Source organism: Alternaria dauci, chromosome 1, assembly GCF_042100115.1.
Source record: "Alternaria dauci strain A2016 chromosome 1, whole genome shotgun sequence".
Taxonomy (NCBI): Eukaryota; Fungi; Ascomycota; class Dothideomycetes; order Pleosporales; family Pleosporaceae; genus Alternaria; species Alternaria dauci.
The window spans coordinates 47,599-59,378 of NC_091272.1; the positions used below are offsets into that span (position 1 = coordinate 47,599).

The 11,780-nt window shown below is 40.4% G+C and overlaps 2 protein-coding genes across 2 annotated transcripts; one reads left to right on the forward strand and one right to left on the reverse strand.

Moving 5' to 3' along the window:
• Positions 1-2,041: 2,041 nt before the first annotated feature.
• Positions 2,042-2,310, reverse strand: ACET3X_000004 (uncharacterized protein; the record flags this gene model as incomplete). The annotated part of the gene is made up of 2 exons (XM_069447689.1): positions 2,042-2,076; positions 2,127-2,310. The coding sequence occupies 2 exons, from the start codon at positions 2,308-2,310 to the stop codon at positions 2,042-2,044; spliced, it is 219 nt and encodes a 72-aa protein (XP_069310246.1).
• A 6,943-nt stretch (positions 2,311-9,253) lies between these two features.
• On the forward strand, positions 9,254-9,796 carry ACET3X_000005 (uncharacterized protein; the record flags this gene model as incomplete). Its single annotated transcript, XM_069447799.1, has 3 exons — positions 9,254-9,578; positions 9,644-9,712; positions 9,768-9,796. The coding sequence occupies 3 exons, from the start codon at positions 9,254-9,256 to the stop codon at positions 9,794-9,796; spliced, it is 423 nt and encodes a 140-aa protein (XP_069310247.1).
• Between the last annotated feature and the right edge of the window lie 1,984 nt (positions 9,797-11,780).

Here is an 11,780-nt window from a genome sequence, read left to right on the forward strand (position 1 = left end):
CGAAACCGTCAGTTAACTTTGGGAAGTCGATGTTCACCATAGAAGACGATGAGCTGGATAATTTGTGCTTTCTAAGCCGGAGTTTGCGGTTTTTTTTTCTCCCTCTCGCTGCCTTGATTACTTGAGACAGGAGCTTGCCAACCGGAAATCGAAATGACCAAGTCTCCTTGTTGTTCCTAGTTCCGATTCTAATGGTAATCTTGCCATCTCTTGTTCTTCTTTTGTTTACTGATATACAGACATCGCTCCCCGTTAGGCGGTCATGCAAGAGGAGAAGTATTAGCGATTGCTCCTGTTGAGTGGTATCACAGCGTGGATGCGCACGCTCCGGGCTTCGCCTCGCGACGCTGGGTGCTGTTTCGATTTCTTGACATCTTCCTTGGGTTTTCGAGGCTCGCAACTCGTAGTCTTAGCACCTAGACCAATCCAGTGATTTGGTAGTAAAGTCGTTGGTTTGAAGGGTTAATGAATGATCGTGATGCCGGAACAGCGAACATTGACTATGCACACTGCGACTACTCTTCCCCCGCCTGCGAATGCAACATTCCTGCAACTCACACTATATGGGAAGCTTGCCACACTAAAGTCAATGGTCTACTCAACCAACACATGCATCGAACCAACACCAACCTCCCGATAACTAAATCGACCACCCGATCCGATACTGGATCGCTGGAAGACGATGTTGTGGCTACCGCAGAGACCGTTGATAGATTTGGGGTCCTTTTCTTCGTACTGCTCACTCGTTAGGCAGTGTCTGTCATCTTCCTTGACCTCATCTCACGACTTGTGGACTTGCTCGTTCTGATAAATTGTCTCAGCCCGGATTACTTTTCGCGGGTGTACCTATCGGAATCGCTGTGTTGTCTCCTGAGGGGCATTGCTGCCTTGCTCAAAGATTTCGGGGGACACATGGGCCTCTATTTCAAGGCGAAGTTTACGATCATGCGAACTTGGCAACAGCAGTGCGATAACGGCACTAATGACGACGAGCAGCGTTCCAACTGCATGTTCGTAAGGCACAATTTGTCCCCGATAGCGATCGGAAACCCCAGTTGAATAGTGGGTTCCTATATCCAGGATATGACTATGACTGTTTCTCCTCCGACCGACAGTCTAACAGCAGAAGTATCGGCAAGGAGAAACAAAAGGGTCATGCCAAGCGCAATGGTTCTCAGCAAAGCCGATCTAATAACAGACCTACCTCTCGCCATCCACTCACGCACGATCTGTACCGGGTCCTCAGGGTGTCAAACACCACCCCACAGACTGACATCAGCAAGGCGTATCACGTTCTGAGTTTGCAGTGGCATCCGGACCGAAACTTGAACAACATCCAGCTGACCATTGCGAAAGCAGCTGAGATCAATGCAGCCTACGATGTGCTGGGGGACGCGAGAAGTCGGGCTGCCTATGATGGGAAGATGTTCGTTATGGTAGTCTTCGAGGACGATTAGTTGGAATGCGCCGAAGCCAATAGATGTGAGGACTAGCTTGTGGTGGGAGTAGTAAGCATTTCTCAGGTATTACTACGCACATCAGAGCGGGTCGCGATGATGTGAGCCGGAGGGTAGGTTGCACATAATGGCGGGGCAGTCGTTGTCATTGTGTAGCGGAGACGTTGCTGTGTGTATCTCAATCCGCTAAGAGCCCCCAGTACACGAGCGTACACCTGTCATGCGAGCGTACTACTCTGACCTGTGGCGTGAGGTTTAGGTGGCATTTTCTAGCAACGTTACTCAATCATGTCCAGGCGTTGTGACCACTAAGTGGTATGGATAGTTCATGTTCGAGATGGGTTCTTTTCGTCCAACACCTATACTCCACATCGGCTGCGAAGACATGTAAACCAAATCTATCAATCCCAGCTACATCCCCCAAGCTCCTACATCCTCAAATACCCTTCCGTGGATCACCCTTGTAGCTCCGTTATGCGGCGCACTTCTGTCACTCAGACCAATGTATCCCCATCCTTTCGTCGCAGTAATAATAACGGAGTGGTAGGGGAATATGTTCGATGCGCGTAGACGTGTCTCAGGAATCAGACGTTGTGCGAGGTTGCGCAGTCATATTCTACTTATCGATGTTAGCGGCAATGACGCTAGAGACGAGACCCTTTTGCTTACACCGGGTTACCTGAACTGCGTCTCTCGAACCCGAAGTACAATGCGACAACACTGTTCCGGGTCGCGTGGCTCTTCTCTGTCCGTGGCCTCTTAGGTCAGATGTCTGGGTCTGCTTCTGCTTTCTCGTACAAACAAGATGCCTAGCAAGATCATCTTGCCCGACACCCCTCGCCTCAGTCATCATAAGCCCTGTCGCTGTCTTCGGCCTCGATCGCTGCAAGGCACTGCTCCAGACAAGGAATCGGATAGCGCACTGTGACACTCGTCACCGCCCTACGTGGTGTGGCTCCGCTGGGCGTGTTGCCACGAGACAAGCGTTGCCCGACCCACGCCCTACCATCCCGCGTTGTGCCCGTCCTTCCACCATGTAACGTGATCGCCTTCGCCCTCGTGTTGTGTCTCGCGCAATGCTGTAGAGCAAGCCGATTTCTCGTCCGGAGGCGGCGTCTCTCGTCTGCTGCGACGCTTCGTAGGTAGCGGCGGCGGAGTATACGGCGTGCATGATAACAGGTAGAGGAAGCATCGAGGGGATCGGACTGTGCCGTCTGCTGGATGAAAACGTTAGCTAAAGTCTTCCAGCACTCGTTGCAGCACGGCATGCACTTCAACGCACGCCACAGAATGCCGGGAGCTTACTTGTGACGCTTACCTTTTCTCTACGACGACTCGTTTGGTGGGAATTCGAGCAATCTGATTGTCGTCTTCGTACAGACGGTCAAACAAAATCGACGATGGTGAGCATGCCGACGTGTCCAGTCTAGGCTCCTGGTGCCTCGGCCATGTCGAACCCTACAGGCGTCGGCTTACACGACTCGTACATGAGACATGCGGAGCGCTGTTGCAAAAGCATCTTGAACTATGGCGCAAACATTGTGGGCATAAGGTGATCGACGCATGGGCCTGCTGCTTCCAAGGTTGACACCAGAAGCTACTAATCTCGAATAGTGCCTAGCACATCTCTCTCGTGTGTCCTTACGTCACCAACGACCATCAACAAAGCTCGCTTCCATTTCGCAACAAGTGTTACCGGATGACAATATATTCGAACCAAGGTCTATGTTCTAACCAACTACCACCGCGAGCAACTTCTACGAACCATGCTTAGACGCCCACATGGGTGGTACCATGCCTGTGCGTGTAACGAGCCAGTTCGCGTTCCGAGCCACCCGAACATCACAACATTAAGCTGCCCCTAACTTCAACGCGTTATAACTCTACTACTACAGATCTGATTTAAGAAGCGATTAAATATCTAGAATTATATAAAGCTAGAGATAATTTCTTATACTATAAAGTCGTAAAAAAGTTTAGTGTTAATTAAATAACGTTATCACAGCGGCACTAAGGGAAATAGAGCACCTATATAATAAAAGGAAAGCGTTAGTAGTTACTTAACCTATAATAAGAGTATAAACTTATACTATATATAGAAAGATACGTAAGACGCGGCTAACTATATTAGGATAAATAATACCTAGTAGGAACTAAGGTAAGGATAGCCTATGCGTATATTATTTAGCCTAGGAACTAGGGGTAAAATTCTAGGAACTAAGTATATTAGTTTAAGAACTAGAGTTTAATCTAAGAACTAGGTAGAATAGTATAAGAACTAGGTGTAATAGCTTAAGAACTAAGCTAATCTTAGTACTATATTCTATATAAAATAAGTTATTATAGGTTAGTATAAGAGTAAAGTAATAGAGGGTAACTATTACTTATAGCTATTTCTCCCCTATCTATTACTACTACTACGTACTATATGTTATCCTATTACTAATATCTATCCTACCCCCTCCTCTATAGTACTTAGTTATATATAGGCTTCCCTTATCTCCTATCCTTTACTATAACTATTTTCTAAGTTACTAATCTCTATAATAATATAAGGGGCTACGCTTAGGGAGCTATTATATAAGTATACTATTATTATATTTAATAGAGAAGAGAGCTATAGGTAGCTAGGGGTCTAAAGGTCTTTTAGTTAATAGCTTAAGATAACTTTCTACCAGTCTTACTTATATAGAATCTAGGTTCTCTAGGGGTACCTAGATTCTATAGCTAGTGCGCCTTATATATATAACTAAATTAGCCTTAGCCTTTATAGACTTTTTTTTTTTTATTATTATAGTATGTTTAGAGACTTTTTTTAAGATAAAGCGCTAACTAAGTAACTATAGGCTTATACCTATATTTAGCACTACTAGTATATATATAGTATATTATAAATACTAGATACTAAAGATATATAATAATATTATACGCCTACTAGAGATAAGATAATTTATAGTAACCTTCTAACTTATATACTATCCCCTACTATCTTCTACTATCCTTTACTATCCTTTACTATATCTACCCTTTATAACCTTTATAGCTACCCTTTATAACTACTACCTCTTCCTAAGAATAACTACCTAGGGCTACTACAACACTTTTAACTTTAACTAGAGGAATATTAGTAGTAGCGCTATTTATACTATATTCTTATATCCTTATAATATCTATTTAAATTCCTTCTCCTTAAGCCTAGGATATTAATCCTCTATTATTTATTTAATATTAACTACTTACTTATATAGCTAGGCCTAGGTTTCCTACCTAAAGCCCCTTTAGTTAAGGAGAAAGATATAGCTAAATATAAAGAGCTTATAGCTATAGCGCCTATTAAGCTAAACCTTATATCTAACCTCCTTAACTTTCTTTTACTATATCTATATCCTCTTCTCCTTAATAGTTTCTTCTATAATAATATTACTAATATAAGTATTAATCTAATCCCTTTTAGATACTCTACTATCTTAGAATATATAGTAGAACTCTAGTAATTACTTATCTAACTTATTATAAACTACCTTAGGTAGCTCTTAGGTATATATAAGGCTAGTATATTATATATTAGATAGATTAATTAGTACTTATCTAGTTAGGGTTTTTAGGCTATAATAGAAGACCTCCTAGAGGATAATATAGAGGAAATATATTATTATATAGTAGTTTATATATAAGGTAAGTCTTAAAAGTCTTAAAGGTATTAAAACTTATAAGTTAGTATTAGTATAAAGGTTAGAAGTAGCTAGGCTTTTATAGAAATATATAAAATTCTAAGTAAGCTTAATTATAGTAAAGATACTATATCCTCCTCCCTTTATAATATATTATAATTATATTACTAGCTAATACTAGTAATCCCTATTAGACCTCTACTAAGGTTTCTAATAAGTGTCTTTTTTAGTTACTTTTAGTAAATCTTTTTAACTTTAGTTTTTATATATAAACGTTAGAGCTTTACTACTATAAAATACTAATTAGTCTAGCGTTTAAATTATATTATTACTTTATCTTTTTTTTTAACTTTTATAACTAATAAGTAGAGGGATAGCTACTTTTTATTTTTTTAAAGTTATATTTTAATAATACCTCTATACTTATAGAAAACCAAAAATTATATATAACTAAAATACTATTAAGGAATAAACTAATTAGGCTTTAGCCTATTATAATAATATTTAGATAGCTTCTTAATAGAATCTTAGTCTACTTATAGAATCTAGGTACTACCTAAGTACCTAGATTCTATTAGCCTAATTATTACTTAGGTAACTAGTATTATATATAGATAGCCACGTAGCTTAGGAGCTTAGTTCTCTATTAAATATAACCTTTATATACCTTATATTTACTCCCTAGAGCGTAGCCCCTTATATTTCTATAGATATCTATAAGGGGTAGTTATAGGTAATAGTATTTACTTTATACTATAAGAGAATAGTAGGGGATAGCTCTATATTCTAATAGTATACTAGAGAAAGTAATAATAATAATTCTTATATTATATAGGGGTTTACTATACTTCTCTAAGCTTAGTCCCTATTAAGGTAAGATAGGTTTAGGTAATAGTCTATAAGGTAGTATATAGAATAATTAAGTAGAAAAGAGTTATTATTATAACTAAAGAATAAGTAATACTAATTCTATAAATAATAGAATAATTAATTAATAATCTATATAAGAGATAAACTATTTAAGTTAACTATAATAAGTATAATAATAAGATCTAATATATTCTTATACTTATTACTAAAGGTCTTAGTATTCCCTCTTAGGCCTTAGGGATAGGGCCTATAGTAATCTCTTATATTATATTACTAAGAAATTTTAAAACTAAGCCTAAACTATCCTAGTATATTTAGAAGTCTCTTTTTACCTATAATACCTCTTTATCTATCTTTTATATTATACTTAGCTATACTACCTTAATATCCCTACTATTATAATTACTACTAATACTACTTAGAGATTAAGCTCTATTATATTATAGTAATTATAGTAATTATAGTTATAGTTATAGTTATAATTATAATTATAGTTATAGTTATAGTTATAATTATAATTATAATTCCCTTTAAGTAGCTATAAAGTCTATATATTAGTAGTACCCTTATATATTACTACTACAGCTACTATAGCTATTAAAGCTATTATAGCTATTATACTATACCTATTACTATTACGTACTTAATAGATCTTATTATATTATATCCTAAGCCTTCTATATTATTAAATTAATTATCTACTACCTATACTTATCTTAGCTCCTTAATAATATCTATAATATATAGTAGCTAGTCCTTAAAGTCTTTATTATAGACCTCCTCTAAGTACTTATACTACTTATTAATTATTATAGTACTAGTAACTTATATATTATATATATACTAGACCTAAATATCCTAAAGAAGAGTAAATAACTTATTAGCTTTATTTATACCTTTACTAGCTAGTATAATAGTAGTACTTATAAGGAGAACCTTAGTAATAAATACTAGGTCCCTAAGTATATAGTTAAATTCTTTTTTAGTAAACCTATATAATAGGCTAAGGGATTAAATATAAGTCTAGAACTTATACTTAAAGTTACTTTTAAAAGGGTTAATCTTAATAATAACTTTATACTTACTATACTACTTAATAGTAGCTATTATAGTTACTAAGAGGGCTACTAAGCCTTCTAAAACTAAGCGCTTTATACTTATAATAATATTATATATAATAACCTTTATATTAGAGATACTAGAGTTACTAAAGTTACTAGATATACTAGATATACTAGATATATTAAAGTAAAGTAGTTAAGAGAAGAAAATTTAAGTAGTTACTTAAATATTTTTTTATTCCTAAGTACTATAGTTATAAGCCTAGATATAAGCTATAGACTATAGTTTAAAAACTCCTTTTCCCCCTAAACTCCTCTTCTCCCTAACGTTACTATAACTATCTAGAACTACCTAAGTTAGGTTCCCGTCCTAGCTAATTAATATATAGGTTACTAACCTATATCTAGAGTTTAGGGCTTTAGCTTTAACCTATCTATTATTAAATATATATAGCTATATATAGTAAAACTAGGTGTTTAGGAAATATACCTTTACTACAATTTATTATAGTATCTTTTAATAGTGTTGTACTTACGTCTTTTACTAGTACGTTTATTATTTAAATAGGTCCTAATATCTTACCTAGCCCTCTATATCTTAGATATTAATAGTATCTAGGGAGGACCTAGTATCTTAAGAAAACCTATCTTAGTAAGATACTATCTATATAACTATAGCCTTACTAAGATTATTACCTTCTAATATAGCTACTAGTTAGCTTCTAACCCTAACCCTTATATTAAGGAGAGAATCCTCTTATTACCTTATAATTCTTACTAGTCTTCCTACGCGTAAAGTGTAAGTTAAGAGTAAGTTTCTTATCTATAGAGATAATAAGAGAAGTAATTATATTAGGACCTTAGTGCCCTTCTAGCTAAGCTATATCCTATAAATTATAATATCTTAATAACTAGAGTAGCTACTATAAAACTAAGCGTAGAATTAGAATTACGCTAAAAATCTATATAAAACTATCTCTTTAAATTCTTTTTTTTTATATCTAGAAAGTAAATTATAAGTCGCTTAGGGCTACTTAATGTTTAAAGCTTAGAGTTACTAGTAAACTCTTTTTAGCTCTTCTAACCTTATACTAGTTATACTATTTACCTCTATAGTATATCGCCTCTATTACGTAATTAACTACTATACTATATTACGTTTCTCTCTAATAGCGGGTTAGCCTTCCTCTTTACCTCTCTTCCTCCCACCCCCCCTTCTTTTTAACTCCTTGTCGTGCCATACTAGGGACGGGCCGACTCTACAAAAAGCATGCTCCCAGGTATGTGCGGGGAGGGCCGTACCGAACTGTTGGCATGTGCTGCTTTTCCTCCCGGGAGGAGAAGACCTCGTGGGGTCTACGTATCTGCGTGATGCGCTTGACCAGAGCGATGCGAAACGACGCCCGCTGTCGCGCGATATTCGCAAGAGTACGCTGACCAACTGTTCACTTTGAAGAGTAGCTGTCGCAGAGTTCGTCAGGGGGGAGAGAATTGAGTGATGCGCTGTCTTCCCTGCTCTTCCGCTTCGCGCGCTGCATAGGGATTTGCTTCTTCCAGCACATTTTCCCAATCCGGCGTGTATCGCTGACACAACTTTCTAAAGTACGTACTAATGCAAGAAGCGCTTGACACCATCTGCAAGACACGTAATGCACTCTGTCTTCGAGGCACGTTGGATCAGAGAGACCACAGGTCCAACACGGAGCTTCAACAGTCGATAAGATCAATGTTCCGTGGCTGGTATACTCCAGTATCTCACATGTGACAGATACGATGTCTGTTCCATGCAAGAATAGGACCGCACAAGGTGCCTGCTGTATCCACACGAAGGACGAGGTCACTTCCATTCACACTGACGTACCTGAACGGCATGAAGACTTGTCCAGCATAGCGGTCAGAGACTGGAGTCACGCGATGCATGATCAAAAAGCATACTGCGATACCCGAAATCCTTCAGTGGTCGAAGTCGCGATCGGACAGAGGGATGCTTGTTGCTTTTGACGCAGATTACTTTGACGAGGCCAACGGAGGCTGCACGTGCTGCATTGGTCATGTCCAAAGCAAGGAAAGTAGCCATGCTGAACGACCGGAAAGAAGTGTATAAAGGGTGGACGATGAACCCGGAGAAAGCGAGCATCCACCATCTACATCTATCTCATCATTCCCTAAGAACGATACTCTTTACATCATCACTATGTACGGCCAAAACCTTCCCCGCCCATTCCTCATCGAGATCAACGGCAAGTTTGTCGCCAACCCCGATCCCGCTCAGATGAATGAGACCTCTGACGGCCGCGTCCCCGCGGTCATGGGAGACCGTGGTAACGCGGCCGTCTTCGAGTTTCGAGATGGCTCCCTGCGCAAAACTGGCGGACCCGACGCCCTGCACTTTGGCCGTCACCGTATCGAACCAATGGCCTTTATGCCCATGCCCGTGTTCTGGATTGCTCAGCGGGAAATGGCCCAGGAGTGTATGTTTGAGGGGGACGAGGAATCTCCTACGGGATTCAAGTGCGCTGGTATGTTTGCTTTGTGCGGTTCTGGTGCAGGAGAGCGATAAATTGTAGGACTGACTTGTATGTAGGGTATTCGATCAACTGGGCACCTGGCCAGGGGGATTGGATTCGTGCTTTCCCTCCGGAGATGGGACTTGGTAAGGATAAGACGCCCGGTACAGCTCTTCTCAGAAAAAAGACTAATTGTTACAGATACTCGAATGAAGTTGCACTGGCAGTGATCGGACCGTGCGGGAATGTTTTGGTCGCGATCTTTATCGCAAAGACCAGGTTGCAGTATGGAAGACACGACAAGTACGGGACGGATGTATGTAAAAAGTTACAGTATAGAGAAAGATATTTGTGGAATACGAGTGTATCTATTCTATAAGTATCTTAATAAAGTATTGTGACGTACTATGCGCAAGACAATCCCCGCTTGTATTTTATCTCGTTACTGTGATGCAACAAATACCACTCTATCTATATCCCTCCCTATCTATAACTTCGCGAAGTTAGTTTGTAGTTATAGTGCGACCTATCTCTAAAAGCGTAGCGTAAGCGATAGCAGACATCCTCTAGGAGTTTAGTATGACTTTCTTGTTCGCATATGCGGCAGTTGCAGCAAGCTCTGTAAGCACTTGCACATTATTAAAGATCACCGTGTTGCTACGTAATAGTGTCTGTCTAAAGAGTTGCGCTTCCGGATACTAGTGTTGTGGTTGCAACATGTCTTCTGAGGACTTCTATGCCTTGCGTGCACATATAGCGAATGTGTGCATCGTAAGTCCTTGTAGCAGAAGCCTTGCGGTAGTGTAAAAAGGCTGGCGAAGTGGCCACTCCGACCGCGACAGTGACCCATAAGGCATGCATGAGATGTTGGCGATCGTTGCCGTCCTTCCCGTTTCTGCAACGAAACTGTAAGTCCATAGCCACTCCGTGCTCCTCGGTGTCCTGCGAAAGAAGGATGCACAGGAAATTCAGCGCGCGGTCGGGGCTGCTGCGGCATCTGGAAAGCGGAAAGAGCTGCGCAGCGATCGACCAAGATGTCATCTACGACATCATGATGCACAGCCTCCCCGCATTTACACCCTCCGACACTCCCCATTTCTCGTCACACCGTCCCTCTCCTGATCCCAGGACCCGACAGCGACCCCTCGATAAGCCGGGTGATTGATCGTTGTCCACGCCCACACCCCTTCAGGGTAATGCGGAAGATGATTCTCTCTCGCTGGAAACGAGAAGCGTGATCGACGAACTTAAGCTTAGGCGATGAGCGGCTTAGCTTAACGTTTAGAAAGTGAGGCTTGCTACGGCAGCAAATAGACGCTGTTGCATTCTATTGAGTTTGGTCAACGCCACCTAGAGTAACAAGGTCCCCTGTAGGGATCTACTTTTCGTTACTTAACTCCTAAAAAGTAACGTTAACTCCTTGCAGAACTGTAGAGTTAGGTGACAGATACGCATTATTTAATTGGATATTATCTATACGTTTTTCGCTAACTAAACAATTCCCCCTATGCATCAAGCACGAAGATGCTACGTGCCGCCCGTGCACAGGTTATAAAGGGTCGAACTGCCCTTGTGGTACACATGTGTCCTGCGGAGGAGAATGCACTGCGGGAGCAGCAGCCTTGCGAACCGAGCGTGGCTGAACTTTCTTTGCAGCTCTTGTTCTCTGTACAGCACTATACTACCCACAAAATCCTCCCTGGCATCTGAAGCGGGTCGAAGATGTGTCATCCCCTACAGAATACCCATTAGTAAGAGTCACGATAGTTGAGCGATAAAACCTTTCTTACTTCTACAAAAGCTGCTACAGCAAGCATCACGACCAGGAGATATACCTGGACATTCTTCTGTAGAGTGTTAGCCGCTTGCCGGTACCTAGCATGTACTTCTGGATTCCAGAGGGCGCAGTCCGAGAACTTAGAAGACCATGGGTTGAACTTACGTCCAAGTGGTATGCCTGGCGCTCCTACAGATTGACAGGGAACGCATTTTCCATCACCTATTTATCATCAGCAAAGCCTGCATAAAATCTTGGATGTAGTATTGCTCACGGCATCGGTTTGATGCGCAGTTCCTATCCGTAGTGCAAGGATCTGTAGTCCATTTAGTTCTCGATTCAATCACTAAAGATGAGAGTACTAACGTTTGAGCCTCGCGTCGCATGATTGAGCCACAGCCATGGTAGAGGCAAGCAAGACGATGATGGCCGATAAA